The sequence below is a fragment of the Nicotiana tabacum genome, chromosome 17, assembly GCF_000715075.1.
Source record: "Nicotiana tabacum cultivar K326 chromosome 17, ASM71507v2, whole genome shotgun sequence".
Lineage (NCBI taxonomy): Eukaryota > Viridiplantae > Streptophyta > Magnoliopsida > Solanales > Solanaceae > Nicotiana > Nicotiana tabacum.
Window position 1 is genome coordinate 63009033 of NC_134096.1, and position 16581 is coordinate 63025613.

The 16581-nt window shown below is 34.5% G+C and overlaps 3 protein-coding genes across 5 annotated transcripts; 1 reads left to right on the top strand and 2 right to left on the bottom strand.

The window, feature by feature from the left end:
- The first annotated feature begins 329 nt into the window (after window positions 1-329).
- Window positions 330-7035, top strand: LOC107793533 (putative galacturonosyltransferase 13). Of its 2 annotated transcripts, none has more exons than XM_016615911.2 (7): window positions 330-739; window positions 826-1072; window positions 2835-2890; window positions 3052-3207; window positions 3473-4063; window positions 5100-5402; window positions 6064-7035. In XM_016615911.2, exons 2-7 carry the CDS (start codon window positions 850-852, stop codon window positions 6343-6345), a joined length of 1611 nt encoding a protein of 536 aa, XP_016471397.2. In that variant the 5' UTR covers window positions 330-739; window positions 826-849; the 3' UTR covers window positions 6346-7035. The 2 variants fall into 2 exon arrangements, with proteins under 2 accessions (XP_016471397.2, XP_016471396.2); XM_016615910.2 differs by having other exon boundaries at window positions 339-739; window positions 3049-3207.
- A 1177-nt stretch (window positions 7036-8212) lies between these two features.
- LOC107793529 (uncharacterized) lies at window positions 8213-10581 on the bottom strand. The gene is made up of 2 exons (XM_075234387.1): window positions 10414-10581; window positions 8213-9691 (listed from the first exon to the last, which is right to left on the bottom strand). The coding sequence occupies exon 2, from the start codon at window positions 9662-9664 to the stop codon at window positions 8564-8566; it is 1101 nt and encodes a 366-aa protein (XP_075090488.1). The 5' UTR covers window positions 9665-9691; window positions 10414-10581; the 3' UTR covers window positions 8213-8563.
- Window positions 10582-13154: 2573 nt separating this feature from the next.
- Window positions 13155-16217, bottom strand: LOC142171556 (uncharacterized). Of its 2 annotated transcripts, none has more exons than XM_075234385.1 (4): window positions 16065-16217; window positions 14448-15314; window positions 14208-14354; window positions 13155-13596 (listed from the first exon to the last, which is right to left on the bottom strand). In XM_075234385.1, exons 1-4 carry the CDS (start codon window positions 16068-16070, stop codon window positions 13285-13287), a joined length of 1332 nt encoding a protein of 443 aa, XP_075090486.1. In that variant the 5' UTR covers window positions 16071-16217; the 3' UTR covers window positions 13155-13284. The 2 variants fall into 2 exon arrangements, with proteins under 2 accessions (XP_075090486.1, XP_075090487.1); XM_075234386.1 differs by lacking the exon at window positions 16065-16217 and adding an exon at window positions 15932-16058.
- Between the last annotated feature and the right edge of the window lie 364 nt (window positions 16218-16581).

Below are 16581 nucleotides of genomic sequence, written 5' to 3' on the forward strand. Positions count from 1 at the left end.
TTTTAGTAGGTAAGTGTAGAACTTATTTTAAAAATAAAAAAGAATGTGCTACAAGATTATAACTGTACGAAGTTTACGTCTATTTTTAAATTTGAAATGATATTTTAAGATATTCTTGAACAGTCTTTACCATAATTTTAGGACTTTAGGACAGCTCTTTTATTTTAGCTTGGCAGCTTCCATATGCCCACATGCTTTGACTAGAAAAATATTACACATTCCATTTCATTTTCTGTTATTACACAATTTCCATTTTTATATTTATTCTGACACCTTTTCTCTCTTTCTTTTTTCTTCCTAAAATAGAGAAGGAATTATCGATCAAAATTAGAAAAAACACAGAATAACACAAAAATAGGCAATTACTCTCCCCCCCTTCTTTAAACTCTCTCTTATATTCCTTCTTCTGATCTCAGGGAGTTAAATTAGCATATGCGGCAGAAAACATTCTCACCTCGGATTTTGCTCGGGTTTTTATTCACCCGATTCAAATACTCAATTCATTCTCTTTTGATTAATCCACACATTCATAGATAAAAACTTCCGTTCAATTCATTGCACACACATTTGTCATTTGTGTGTGTATTTAGATAGAAACTGATACAGAAAGTTCTAGACATTAAATCCATTTATACAAAAGGTGCAGCTCGCTTTTGGGTTTTGGGCGAAAGCGTGAGCACCCAATGCATTGGTCTTAAAATTGTTGTTTTGGTGGATCTGACCTAGTGCCTTTCATAGAGTATGTGCTTTTATTAATATCCTTTTACCTATTAAATGCAATTAGTCAGTTTAAATTCAATGTGCACTTTGTTTTTTGTTTTTCAGGTAATTTTTCTTAGGACTATTAAAATGCAGCTGCACTTCTCACCTAGCATGAGAAGTATAACAATATCGAATAGTAATGGAGGATGTGTAGGTGGTGGTGATTTGATGAAGATCAAAGTCGCAGCTCGCCAATTCTCTTATCGGACGCTCTTTCGCACCATATTAATCCTAGCTTTCTTGTTGCCTTTTGTCTTCATTCTTACAGCTCTTGTTACTCTTGAAGGTGTCAACAAGTGCTCCTCAATTGGTACTTCACTTTTTCCCCTCCATTTTTCTTTATTGTAATGTTAGTTAGATATTTTTAACTCTCCATTAGTAATATTCATTGCCGGTCCAATTGGTCCTTAGATCATAATGTGTTTCTTCATTGTTGGAAATTGTTGATTGAGGTGGAAATGTTCATGTTTCTTTTTTCCCAAATTATCATTGGATTCAAGTTATATGCGATGATCGTGTAATGAATTCTTACACCATCACTGTAATTTAACCTCTTACATCAGGTTACTTACCAGTACGATGAATGCTTGTTAAATAAAGTTACCTGCAATTACCTTCTATGTGACCTAATCGAATTTACGCTGTCGGTGCACAAAGCTTAAGTTTATTAATATTGGGTAATTTTTTTTGTGTTGACGCCCTAATGCACCAGTTAAGCGTGACATTATGGTGATTGAAGTACCAGAAGGGAAGTTGTCTGAGAAAAGCTATAATCTCTACGAATCAACGCAAAAGTTGCTAAAAACAGAACATAATGAAAGCAAAGGATCCATATGGGAGATACCAATTAGTTGGGATTAGGGTTCAGTTGCACCTACATTAGGTATGGATAGGAATAAGTTTGGGATTTAGAGAACCCATGATTTGCCTTAAAGCCAAATTACTCATCAATATAGGATTAAATGGCTTGAATATAACACAATATCTAGATGATTCATATCCTTGATCTCAATTAGTTTGGGTTGAGGTATACTTGAGGCATTGGTTGATTATTAGGTAGCCTGGATTTTATTACAGTTCAATAGGCATTCATCATTTTCCTCTCACCAGTAATGCCTTAGTAGTTGTTTTATTTCTTAGTTTTTTTGGCTGTCGTCTAATTTACTAAAGTTGTGTTGATTACCTATCCAAGTATTTCAGTTTGATAAGAAATACCCCTTAGAAATGAGATACATCAAAGGTGCTTTGAAGATAAACGCTGTAATATACCGGAGCTGAAAATGAAGTGTCTAGTTCTTTCTATTTTTGGTGTAAGCAAGAGTTCTTAGAAGATCTTGAGTCTATTTTTGATGTTTTAGAATCCTTGAGAGAAGACAAAGGATTAGGAATTTTCCCTGTATTCCACTCTATAAATATGGGTAACCACACCGACACCGTTTTTGTGTAGTTTATTTTATATATACACAAAAGTTACCTTCTCAAAGAAAAAGAAATACCCCTTAGAAAGGGAAAGAAGGATGTTAAAACAATTTCAAATAAGTTTTTGCAATCTTCAACTTGTTTATATTTGATTCTACAAATGCTTACCGTCTCAATTAGAAATTATCTTAATGTTTTTATTAGCAACATGAGTTAAAGTAGTGAATATTGTGCGCTTTTTTGTGTGGCAGAGGGGGGGGGGATTTAGGGTTGTATGATGTATTTTGCACTACTGGTATCTAGTGCAGTTTCAGATATGCTTACTGCTATTATTTGCATGTGACACATATGCTTTCAGTAAATATTGTTTGTTTCCTATGTGTTTGTGCTGTTTTGAATCACAAGTTTCTTTAGTTCACATGTTCATATCACATCATTCAGTTGCTTTGAGATATTTTTAAATGCTGTTTCTCTGTTCCAAATAAATGTTATAAGAATCTAGCTGTGATGCTTGTATTTTCTGCTTCTTTCTCAATTCAGTTCCAGATATTGTCTGCTAAGGGTCCTACTTTTCCATTTTGTTTACGATTTTCAGCAAGAATATAGTCAAATACTGACAGACCATAACTTCATTTCCTTCACATGATCTTCAGATTGTTTAGGCAGACGATTGGGACCAAAGCTCCTTGGTCGATCTGATGGTTCAGGGGTAAATAAACTTCTATCTACATTTCTTGTTGCTGGATTGATGTTATAGTTTTTCAATTTTCTGTTGAGCGTTTAAGTTGAATACCTTTTTCTTTTTGTGATAAGTTTAAGTGGAATACCTTTCCTTAACCCAAGCCTTTATCATTTTTGCTGTTCCAGCAGAAGCTTGTTAAGGATTTTGTTAAGATCCTCAATCAAGTGAACTCGGAGGAAGTGCCAGCTGGCTTGAAGCTCCCAGAGTCATATAGTCAACTGGTTTCTGAAATAAAAAACAACAAGTACAGCGCAAAAGAATTTGCTTTGATGCTGAAGGGAATGGTATGTGCATGTAATTGGCCTCTCTCTTTCTTTGTGTACTATTTATTCAGACATATTAACTCGCATTTCCATTTGGCTTTATTGTTGTGCTTTCCACTTTGTTTTGGGCAGGGATTGATGTATTATTTACCACATAGTAGTGCTTCTTTAATGCCTGTGCATGCATTCGGATTCTGTGTATACGTTGGGATGATCTGTGTATAGCCCTTAGTTAAACTTTCCTTTACTTTTTTCTTTTCATCTGAATGAATTCATTATTTTGCAGATGGAGAGATCTGAAAGGGAGATCAGAGAATCAAAATTTGCAGAGTTGATGAATAAACACTTTGCTGCAAGTGCAGTTCCAAAAGGCATTCACTGTCTTTCACTGCGGTTGACTGATGAATACTCGACCAATGCTCATGCACGCAAACAGTTGCCTTCACCAGAACTACTCCCTTTGCTTTCTGACAACTCATTGCACCATTTTGTACTGTCAACTGATAACATCCTAGCTGCGTCAGTTGTCGTCAATTCTGGCGTGCAGTCATCTCTAAAGCCTGAAAAAATTGTTTTCCACGTCATCACTGATAAGAAAACATATGCAGGCATGCATTCATGGTTTGCTCTGAATCCTGTCTCTCCTGCTATTGTGGAAGTTAAAGGTGTTCATCAGTTTGACTGGTTGACAAGAGAAAACGTTCCAGTGCTTGAAGTAGTTGAGAGCCATTATGGGATTCGGAAATACTACCATGGAAATCATGTTGCAGGTGCCAATCTCAGTGATATTACTCCGCGATCTTTTGCCTCAAAATTGCAGGCTAGAAGTCCGAAATACATATCCTTGCTAAATCATCTCCGCATATATTTGCCAGAGGTAACACTTCGTCATATGGCATAAATTTCCTTCTATGCTCTAAATTGTATTGTGGAAGGATGAAATGGTCAGGTCAAAAAGGCTTGTTAAGAGAGGGATAACCTAGTAAGCACAAGGTTGGGTGTTCAAGTCACTAACGGAGTAAAAGTGGGGAAGGGCCATGTTGAGCTCCTGGGTAGGGGTTTGGAGGGGAGTGTGGTTTTCAATACACGCAAAAAAAAATAAAAAATGAAGGAAATCTGTCAAGTCTAAAAGGCTTACCTTACCCCTCAGGAACAAAATGCCAGGATAAATATAGAGTCAAATGATCGGTCCAATTATGCAAAATTATTGCTTAAGCAAGATGCCTGCTATGGAATTTGCTTTATTAATCTCAACCTAGATTTAGTCAAGTGTTGAGACTTTCTGTAGGCTGTGGTATTTATACACAAGCAGTATGTACACATAATCAACTTTCAGTATGTACATGTGAGCAGAGAGGCTACATAATTTTGTACTCCTTACCTGAATGGTATGTTTGCATATTGCTAAAGAGCACGGATTTTTGAGCTCCACAATCATTTTCCATTTATATGCCAATAGAATGGAATGGCCGAGTCTTATGTACCACTGCTTGGAACATATCTGCTCACAATTTTCAAGCTTATATCAGCTTCTAGTCCAAATGAACAAACCATTGCACCCCCTACTGTGCATTAATAGGTGTTAAAATACTTAATTTGGAGTGTGAAGTGTGTATATTAGCAGTTCTTCATTCCTCATTTTATTCTTCTTGTTCTGCCATTTTGAAGATGTCCCATAAAGACTACAAATGTGTTAGCCCCGTGTTCTCTCATTTCAGCAAGAATCCCACTTTATGCAGAAATATTTTCTTCTATTTTCTCCTTCTTGCTTTTGGTTGGATTTAAAATTTACATTTTGCCATTTTTCTGCTCTTTATTCTTTCACATGTTTTTGTATTCCAACTTTTGCATTGTCTGGATATGAACACTCTCTTTCCAGTACAAGTTTGAGATTTTTGTGTTGTATTTTGCAGCTCTTCCCAAATCTTGACAAGGTGGTTTTCTTGGATGATGATGTCGTAATTCAACGTGACCTATCTCCCTTGTGGGAAATTGACCTGAATGGAAAGGTGAATGGAGCTGTTGAGACCTGTAAAGGTGAAGATAAGTGGGTGATGTCCAAGCGATTCAGAAATTACTTCAATTTTTCTCATCATCTGATAGCAAAGAATTTGAACCCCGACGAGTGTGCATGGGCTTATGGGATGAATATCTTTGACTTGCGTGCATGGAGAAAGACAAGTATAAGAGATACTTATCATACATGGCTTAAAGAGGTACTCAGATCTCCATGATTCTTTAACCTAATCTTTAAATATGTGAGTTTTCTGAAATCTATGAGATTATTTTTTGTTATCTTTCAAGAGCTGGAGATTACCTTCTTTTAAATCTTTCAACATCTGCAAATCTTCTAGGATTCCTGCTTATATCTCCATAATCCTTGACCACTTTGTGGCTCGTTTAACTTTTCTATTGGCATGTTCATCTAGGAGACACAAGTATGTCCTAGTTCAGCATTGTCACTTGTTATATGAGATAAGCTTTACGATCTTGGTCCCGCTTGAGACATCACGAATATTGTGATTAAGAAGTTTAAAGGTTCTAGAGGTCTTCATTGTCTTTTGTTATTTCCATTCTTAAATAGACGAAGTATAGAAAGTGGGGCATGGAATCTTTGCTTTACCTTCTATTCCCCCTGGGGTTGGTGTAGATTTGATGTTAGGTCACTAAATTTTGTTGTATCATGCCACTTATTGATAGTCGAAGGATTGATCAATTATTTCTATTCGGAGAAGAGTTGAATAATCTGAACTGCTTATATATTGCGATTCAACTTGAAATCATGTGATAAATAGTCCTTGGCATTATCTTAATTTTCTATTAAGCAGAAATAAATGTGCTACTAATTGGCGTTCTGAAACTTTTTGGTCATTGTAGAATCTGAAGTCAAACTTGACAATGTGGAAACTTGGAACACTGCCTCCTGCTTTGATTGCATTCAAGGGTCATGTTCATCCAATTGATCCCTCGTGGCACATGCTTGGCTTGGGCTATCAGAATAAGACCAACATTGAGAATGTGAAGAAGGCTGCTGTAATTCATTACAATGGCCAATCCAAGCCTTGGCTAGACATAGGCTTTGAGCATCTCCGTCCTTTTTGGACCAAGTATGTTAATTGCTCCAATGATTTTATTAGGAGTTGCCACATATTGGAGTAGTTAATTGGTTGTGCTGCAAGGACAACACACACAAGAAATTTAAATGGCACAGGTTGTGCTGAATATTTGTGGGGAACTTCAAGTCCAATTGAGATGGAAATTCTGATACTTCGCAGAATTGGTTGGATATATTCAGGTATTGGAGTGCTGCGCACTTCTACGAAGAGAACCTGCATCACTAGCATGGACATAAGATTCATTCTTCCCATCTGTAAAACAAAAATTCGTCGCCTAGTTTGTTGATGGGTCAAAGTACATTGTATTTCCGTTTAGCTGGATGTAGCATAGGTCTATACTGGGGCGTGGCATAAAATGCGCACCATTACTATCAGTGATGAATTAGGACATCCTGATAAGCAAAGCTAGGATGTTGACGCTGTTTGAAGGCTGCCCCTTTGGCCCAGTTAGAGGTTTGAGATGATTCTTTTCAGTTAATTTCATTTTTTCTCTTGTCAATTTGGTTGCCATCACCCCCCACATTTCCCTTGTGTTTCTTGACTAAATCATGTCGATCATTTTAGACTGTAGATTATAGGAAAATTTTAAGTCCCTAGTTGGGGAACTACGTAGGTAATACATATTGGTACGTTTTGTATGATTGAGAAATATTTAGACAGGATCAGACACAATTCTTTTTACCAAGTTTCCACTCACTGACCTTTGCGTATGTGTTCCACGTTTTTAGCATACACTGGGGATGTGATTATTTTAGAGACTTCATTTTTTCAATGTTTTGTATTTCAATGTAAAAGTGATAGATTCGTATAACTGACCTTAACTTGTTTAAGATTGAGGTGTAGTTATAGTATTTTTTTTTCAACCTTTTTCAGTGCTGTACCTTTTGCTCTCTTCTACATGATGAATTTTCGAGCTAGTTTTACTTATCAAATTGTGGGATTTACTCAATGTAACCTTTGATTCTCAAGTTCCTCCTGATCAATTATCAGTGATGATAGCCGTGAAGGTATTTTACAGTTGATTAAAACAATATAAGGAAATGTTGATTGATTGATTAGAATAAAAAGTTACTTATGATTGATTTTGGCTTCTTTTGTTTTCGGGAGATTAATTACTACTTTTCTTTCATTTTTCGTTCAATTATTTTCCTTATTTTCTAACTAGGAAATCTGGTGTCCGTGGCAAGGCAAACTTGTTATCGAATAACAAACATTGATGGCTTTGTCACCTTTTTCACTTGGAGGGGGCGAGGGTGTTGGTGTATGAAAAAACTTACCGACGATGTCTATGCCAAATTATAATAGTTTATCATGATTAGAGATAAAGTTGAGATGAACAGTTCATGTAAAAACACATGTCGTGTTGATTGAATTATCAATAAACATTTATAAACTAAAGAGTATTAGGTGTGTCAGCACATAGTAAAACTAGTATGATTTTGACCGAAACGTCTTAAACACATAAAATGCAAACCTAACTATTTGAGTGAGGAAAGAATTTCAGGTGTCTTAAGCACATAGAAATTACTCCACGTTTTAGACCAAAGCGTTTTTAAGGTTGTAGGCGAAGCTTGAAACAACTAGAGAGCCAAAGGTATGCACTGTTAGCTCATTTTGATTGCAAAAAAAGAGAGGAGGAATTATATGTCTCCATAACAGTGACATTGCACAGGTGCCTTAGAGGGGTTCAAAGTATAAACTCAGACCCAAAAGCTAATTCATAAAAGTAAGAAGCAGTCACCAGCTTCTCCTCAACCAATGTGAGACAATCTAATATAGGTAGACAGCCACGGAAAGCAGAGAACAAGCAAAAAACAGTAAAAGAGATCCCAAATGTGTTCCAATTATTTGCTTTCAAGTATTTTTTTGACATGCTGTGTCATCTTCAATGCACTTCTATTCCAAATAAAATGGACAGATCCTTGATAAAATGACTTACATAGTCAATACGTGTTACTTTGTTATACTGAGTATCCAACCTCAGAAGATATATATTACATTCAAACACCACATATTTAGAAGACATATGGTACTCTTGCTTCAATTTTCTTTTCCTAGAACATCCTGAGACATTGGATTTTATTCAGTCTTGAAGAAAATATCGAAATACCCGTTAAGAAATGGATAACAACTTAGTCAGAAACAGTAGTTGGAGAAACAGTGCCCAGCCCTGTTAGAAAAGCTCATTATCATCCATTACCATTGAAATTAGTTCTATATGTATCATTATTTACAGGGTTTAAGGAAATTATGTTTGTTAATCAAGAAACTATGAGTGCAGAAGGCTTATTCTCTTGTAGGGAAATTACAGTTTCAAAAGCACCAACCAAAGCTTTAACCTTGCTCTTCTTGCTTTCGACGAGCTTGCTTGTCGTCTCTTCAATCACATCATTGAGCAACTGAGCATCTTTCTTCTCCTGCAAATCTTGATGTCTCAAAACAACTTTTCCTGAGTTAGGATTGCTACAACTTTCTTTGCCATCAATTACCTTCCCCCTCTTGAACTTCAGTTTCACAACTGAAGGATCATTACTTTTGGAAACACCTGCATTGCCCTTGCTAAAGATCTTTTTCTGATCTACAGTTTCTACTTCAGCTTTGTTTAACGCTTCACAAGATGTGTACACATCTTCCGAGCAGTCAATCTCCTCTTCTTTTTCTTCATCATTAGATAACAAAGGAGAGTATGATTCGGGAAATGAAATTGATGGTTGTTGAAGTGACAACATGATGTTACCATCCTGTTCAGGCTCTAAAAGATTTTTCTCAGTTTCCAAGTGCATGGTTTTCTTAGATGATACCTTTTCAGCATTCAATTTATCGGTTCCATCTTTCTGTATCTTGTTTTGGTTTTTCAAAGGAGCCGATGAATCAGCTTTGGACTTCAAAGACTTAATTGCAGATGCTTTTGGTACCACCTTTTCTTTTCTAAGACTAACATCACTGTTTCTTCTGCTTCTTGCAACAACGCTTTCTAGAGTCCTAGACAAAGATGGTCGTTTCACCATTGTAAGTTTTATTGGCTCATCGGCAGGTGGTTTGTTAGTTCTTTTTGATAGAGGATACTTTGACTCTTCTTCAAAAGAATGTTTCCTTCCATATTTACACAAGTCGTGGCAAGAACCAGCTGAAGCCCTCAGATAATGAGGGAGAATATCTTGACCTTTCTCTACAGTTCCAGTCGAAATACTTCCATTATTAGATGAATGCATAAAAGGGTTGCGATAGCAGGGAAGAACTCTGTGCTCGTTAGTCGAAACTCTTGGTTTCCCTCTGCTGATATTATCTGGTTTTCTTCCAGCTGAGCCTTTTCTAACAGGAAGTACTGAGCTCACTGGTAAATTGGTCTTATCCTCGATCATCAGGCACAACGAAAAAATTCCAAAACCCTGTAAGCATGAGAATATAGATTAGTAGTAAAAAGGACATGAAAATGCAGCAATAATTAAAGTGCAGATGAAGTGAGTTCCGTTCATAGTAATCCTTTGAGTTTCAAACTCCCAAAAGCATCTTTTCATTATTTTTGTAAAACAGGCAGAGAAAGTCGAAAAACAGGACGAGATCACACCACCAAATGCTCTTTTGAGATTCAAGGTTTCTAGTATGCATTCTCAGAATGTTACAAAAAATTTGGAATAATTCTGAGTCATCAATAGTTAGAGGATTCTATGCACTGATTTGTTGAAGGTAAACTGGACATTCCTTTTATATGTCAATAATTCGCTATTATTACTAGTGGTAAACATGACAATATTTTTCGTATTGTGCCAGCTAACAGATCTATTTCACCATACTAAATCCACCGGTTACAATCAGTAAGACAAATATTTTACGCCCATCTTTGCACCTTCTCGGTACTATACTGTGAATAAACTTACCCTTACAAAATGAAAATAAAGCAAGCAATCATTCTATGTTTATAATAACAAGTACTCCTATTTTGGACCCATTTCATTCCATGACTGCTAAATAATTTGTATTTTAAAGCAGAACCAGTACATGATTACATGCAACAAGTTATCCAAAACTTTAAAAACAAAAAAAAAGTTTGCTTCTTCACTGATGAAATAACTAAATTAGAAGTTGAAAAATAAAAAGATTAAGTACATACCTGGTGTATTTTTCTCTCTCGTGAATTCCTATCAATCAGAAGGTAATAAGGGAGGGGACTTGGGAATAGAATTACACAAAACAAATGTAGAACGAAGGTGACAAAAACAAATAGATACAAGCTTAAGGAAAAAATATTTCCTATATAAAACACATACAAAAAGCAAACAATATTCTTAGCAAACCCATATCAGAACCCATGGAATCGGGTCCTCTTTTCCGTTTCTTAACAGTGTCTCAAGAAAAGAAAAAAACTTTAAACAAAGAACAGAAAGATAGAAAAATCCCACCTTTTCTTTGCTGTTTTAATAATAATATAAGCAGAGATCGTGCAAGCAACGTCTTTAGTCTGAGAGATTCAAATGAGGTGAAAGGTGAGAAATTGTGAAGAGTGGAGTACTCAAACTGGAAAAGAAAGAGTTAAATATCTGGTCAATGTATAAACAATCTGAATTTGGGTTTGGGGAAATAACTGAAAATCAGGTCATCACATATCTTTATTAGCAGAGTCTGTCTAGAACTCTACGGAGAGGATATGGTGGGAGGTTTGCAATTCAAAAATTGACATGAAATAACACCATCTTAAAAGTAGGCATTAAATGATGCGGAAAAAAAAATTGGCATTAAATATAATTGGCGTTATGAAGTATAATAATTGAAGTTGAAAAATAAAAAAAAGTTTTGAAAGTTGAAATGCTGTTTATATAATGACTTTATTTGGACAAAAAATTGTGAAACCAGAAGATTTATGAATATAAAAAATACCATTTACTTGAAATACACTTTTAAACCATATAAAATAGTGACTCAAGCCTAGAAGAGTTAATATTCTTTTTATTTATTTCTAAATTGATTGCTATTTAGGGGGAGGGGAGAGCAAGAGGAATATTACATAGGTGTAAGTGCCTCAGTTTCATATTATACACTATTTTCAAAACCCCTCTTTGGCCTGGGTTTTTCTCTGGCCATTGAGAATTTTTGAAAGGACTTCCTTTTGGGGGTAAAGCCTTTAAAAAAAGTCACATTATGATAAGTAAAGAGCCATTAATGATCCCTTAAAAATAGGGAGCAGAATTTGAAGAATTAGCCCTATCGAATGCCATTGTTAAGTTATTACTATATTAAATCAGCTGAAATATAATATAATTAAAAATTTCTCTGGGAATTTTCCAAAAAACAATTTCTATAATAAGTAAAATTATTAATATAAAAGGTTGAAGAATGAGCCGAAGCTAAGCACAAAGTAAGGTGGATTTGAAAATTGAATCCTGATTAGTTTACCCTAACTCCCAACACAAAATTACTAACCTGAAATACGTATGTAGCCTTCTAAAGTTGTCAAGATTTTTTTATCTGAATACTTAATCTTAATAAAAAAAATGTGTCAATTAAGCACCTGAAGCTGATATGGCAAATACTGTATCTTTCACACAAACTTGAGCGCTTAGAGTTAACGTAGATTTGCAGATATGGTTATTTTCTTCTTTTTCGATCCACTATCTTCTTTGAATTTTAACATATTCCATCGTCAAGTATACTGTTTTATACTTTAATTAGGATTTTTCTTTATTAGTTATCTTTGCAATTATATTTAGTTTATTGTTTATTATAATATGTTTTTTTTTTGTCTTTTCTCCTTTATATGCATTTTGCACTAGCATATTTAGATAAATCTTTTGGTTAATTTATTTGAATATCCTCCGCATCGAGGATATTGTTTTATATTTTAAATAAGAATTTTTCTTTATTATTTATTTTTGCTATCATATTTTGTTTATTTTTTATTATAATATCGTTGTATGTGCAGTACTATGAAAGTCGAGTATGAAGATTATCCAAATGTTAAGGGCCTCCATGGTAGAGTTAATACATTGAATGATTCCCCAACTTATAAGAATATCCTATTTAACCTACAATTGCCTTTTGACTTAGAAAATAAAAACTACATATTTAACTTTTAAAATTTTATTTTTAATAATAAAATTTATTTAACCTATTACCTTTATTCTCATCTAACCAACCCAAGAAATTGAGTTTAATTACTACCAACATATTAATGTTAAGAACTTTTAAAAGTGAAACACTTTACCAATTATTTTCGAATGTATTAATGAATATATAACATCTTTAGATGTTAAAATTACTTGAACATTTATATGACTTATGTCACTTCCATCATCTCATTACAATAAATTATATTTCAGTCGTGGCATAGAACATGGCAACTCATAATAAGAAAAGGCCAACTGACAATCGCGCAAAAAACTAATTAAATTTGATAACCGAAAAAATATATAAAATTTATATAATTTTTATATATAACATACAAAATGCATATCTATAAAAAATATACATTTTTGTCATTTTTGTATATTAATAATAGCAATAGTAGTTCAGCGATAGACTGCAATAGCAATTGAAGTGTATTTAGGCGTAGCTCTATTACAGATAATATCTGCACAAAAAACAATAGTTTCTTTACTCCATTCGGTTTACTTTAATTGATTTTTTGGCTATTTTCGATACACATACGAAGGAACTCATCTTTTAGTATTAATTAATAATAAAATTAACCATATTAACCTTAATTTGTTCATTGAAAATATAACAAATACTCCTAGGCTCTTTATTCCAATGATAACTTTGAAAAAAAGATGTTAACTCCTTAATATTTGAAATAATCAAATATAGCGGATCATAAAAAACAGGGAAAAAAATATCAATTAAAGCGGGACAGAAGGAGAATTAACTATTGAGGAATTCTCATATCCAAGTAATGAAATCTAAATTACCCATGACGTACTATTCCTCCATTAACTCATATATATTTGTAAAACTAAAACCATTAACTTGAAAACGATGGCTGATTAGATTAGAGAAACACTAACTCAACACCTTGAGGAACGTGACCCTGGAGTTGCTTCTGGACCATCTCTTGATTACAATCTTCCTCTTCCCTAGGAAGATCGACCCATTGTTCATCTCCAGCGTATATGCTTGTTGAATTACTGATAATTAATCGCTCCAATCCCTTTGCAATACTCAGTATTAACAACTGAAACTCAATTTCATACCAATTACCAACACATCCATGCATCTCTAACACCTTCAGTTCATTGTGATGGTGGATAGCATCCACTTTCCGGATCTCTTTTTGATTCTCATTGAATTTGCCAAAAGTTAACTGCAACAAAAATCAATAACTTGAGGTAAAAGTAGAGTAACTAATACAGAGATTAAAGGCACATCCACGTTCTTGTTCTTAGCATGACATGACATTAACTGGAAATGTCGATCACTGCCCCAAACACAAGTGAAAAAGATGCTGAAATGGATCAAAGATTGCGACTTTCTCAGACACAGTAAAGAACTTGATTGGTTGTATAACAAACTTTACTACAACTTGACAAAGAAGCTTTCAACAACAGAGCTAAACCCACAAATTTGAATCCATATCCGAGGCAGCAATCTTTACATGATATAAGGTGAGGAGTAGCCTAAAAGAAATTCCATTCCTAGGACCAACAGAAACTTTTTTAAAAAAAAAACTACGGCGGTGTCCAGCCAACTTGCACACACCTCAACTATTCCATTGAATACCTACTATCCTAGGACCAACAGCAACTTAATTGGAGTTGAATTAGGAATGGTACTTATCTTATGAAACATTAAATACAGGACAGAATATATATGTTCGTATATATGTAACAGTTCCAGAATACGTCTCTCTTTAGCATTACACATAGTTCTTATTGATTCAGAATTGAGAAAGTTTCACACGAAAGGATGACTTACAGTTAGGACTAGCTTCTGAAGAAGGGGTGAGGTCTTCAAGAAAGATAAAAGCCATAACAGATCAAAATCATCATCCGAGCAGCTCACAAACAAATCCAGCTGCTTAAGACTTGTGAAACAAGTATTATTTCTTGGCATCTTTTGTATCTGAAGTTGAACAAGAATATAATAAGGAACAAAACTTTCACGCCATAATTAATAGTTAAAAAAGGCCAAGGAATATGAGACTTAATTAGTTACCTGGTAAAGGTCCATTTCTAGACTCATGTGTAGACGTAAGATTTCAAGGTTAAGAAGTCCAGAAAGACGGGCAAGTGGAAAAGGTCTCCCAAGGTCCATTAAAAAGATTTCTTTTAGCTGAGGAGCATAAAGATGTGCAATATTTATTGTTAAATCGTCGTACTCAAAAGTTGTGAGATTCATGGAAGAAATTCTAATAGCTGCTCCACCAAAACAATGAAGAACCTTCAGATGCATTATTCGCAGAGACGGATGTTCAAAGCACAAGGTTGAGGTTACCTTACACCAAATTAAGGACAACCTTTCAAGTAGCAAACAACTAGGGAGAACTTCCGAGACAAAGCTGTCACCCAAAATCACATGTTTCAGTATAAGAGTTGTCAAGTTTCTGAAGCCCTTAAAGTCGCCTGGAGCCCTGATAACGCATTCTTCTAAATGTAAATGGCTCAACAGAACTGATGATGTACTATTTTCCGACAAGAGCCAATATGGAAAATAGTACCGACTATGCTCTAGAACACCGAAGTTTGTCAAGAAATGCTGCTCGTGATATAGCAAGAGTTCAAGTTTGGTCAACCCAGATGCAAGTGCAACTTTCAACCATCCATTTATGCGAAATGAGTATCTATTATCTAAGAAGAAACTCACTGTCAAGGAACTTATGATTCTTTCTTGCATTTGTTGCATCAATTCATCTACCCGCCTAACAAATTCACGCCTTTCGTTCTCGAAATCCTCAAAATTAGAAAGAGTGAACCTCTTATGTTTTTTACCATCACCCAAGATACTAGCACAATCAAATACTAGGTGGGGACCAAGCATACGACTCGGTAGTTCACTGATCCCATCCTTATCTTCCCTTTTAGGCTGCAAAATTTGAGAAAATACATTAACATGGACCATAGTTGAAAATTAAGTTGTTGGACTTGCTCTTTTGGTATTGTTAATTTAAGAGTATGTCTTAATTTAGATAGTGCAAGCAGTATCTGGTTTTATGCACGAAAAACAGTCAACTCAAGTGGTTCTGGAAAATTTCTCCATATTCCCGTCTCCCCCCAACCCCCAACCAAACACAACTTTTCCCGCTACCATAAAAAATCTTTTCAAATTTGTAAAAGAAAATCTTATACTCATTAATTAGGTCATTCTAATATTTTTAAAATTTAATGATTTTGTCCATCCCTACCCCCATCCCCCCTCCTAGTGGTATCCTTTGGTAGGGAGCGTGTTAGTCCTCACAGTGGGACTTCCGGCATGACTCCGGATTATTTGGACCTCAAAGCGGAAGTGAGAAACTAAAACAACAAAAACTAAAGGAAAATTCGAAAATCCCAGAGTAGAATGGTGTTACAACTAAAAGAGTAACTCAATGAACATGTATTTTCAACATAAATGAATAAGTAATCATAGAACATCAAGAATTTGCTGAAATCATTCACAATAATTCGATAAATTATTTGCTGGGTTTTACAGATCTAGAATACCTACTGACACCTCAATTATGGGGAGGGATTCATGAAATTATTCACAACACTCCAATAAAATAGCATAATCGGACTTCAGAAAGAAAGAAAAAAGTAAGCCCAGACGAAAAGGAAATTTACTATATTATTTTACCTCCATAAAGCTTTTCGCGCTAATCGTCTTTGACAGAGAGAATGAGACGCCAATCGTTTTACTAGCAGTGACAAGACTACAAATTTATGGCAATCTATTCACCCTAGTCGTGTAAAGATTCTTAAAGCTAACTTAAGGTAATTATTTATTGTAATATAAATTTGTGACCAAATAAGGTAAGTAAATAAATTACATTAAAGTGTTAGGTGTGTACATAAATTAAATACGTAGATCAATAAGTAAATCTTTTATTTTTCTTTAAAATTTAAATTTTATGGTAACCATAAAGAATCATACTATATTATAAGTGTGAAACCACCAAATCTAAGGTAAAAGACAAATATATCCATCACAAATTGATAGACCATTTTGCCCATCATTCAAATGTTATTCTTGTTATGTTTTTTGTACAAAAATGTAACTATACATTCTAATAAGTGTTACCCCACTAAAAATGAATATTGTACAATAAATTTGAGCATTAACTACTATTATGAAATGTGTGTGTGATTATATA

Bases quoted from the DNA above. Each gene is read 5' to 3' on its own strand.
- LOC107793529 (XM_075234387.1), bottom strand. From the start codon at position 9,664: ATGATCGAGGATAAGACCAATTTACCAGTGAGCTCAGTACTTCCTGTT.
- LOC107793533 (XM_016615910.2), top strand. From the start codon at position 850: ATGCAGCTGCACTTCTCACCTAGCATGAGAAGTATAACAATATCGAAT. The intron at 4,064-5,099 runs GTAACACTTCGT...TGTATTTTGCAG, and splicing joins TCCGCATATATTTGCCAGAG to CTCTTCCCAAATCTTGACAA. The intron at 5,403-6,063 runs GTACTCAGATCT...TGGTCATTGTAG, and splicing joins ATCATACATGGCTTAAAGAG to AATCTGAAGTCAAACTTGAC.
- LOC142171556 (XM_075234385.1), bottom strand. The intron at 14,355-14,447 runs GTAACTAATTAA...GTTCAACTTCAG, and splicing joins TAGAAATGGACCTTTACCAG to ATACAAAAGATGCCAAGAAA. The intron at 13,597-14,207 runs GTAAGTCATCCT...TTTTTGTTGCAG, and splicing joins TTCAGAAGCTAGTCCTAACT to TTAACTTTTGGCAAATTCAA.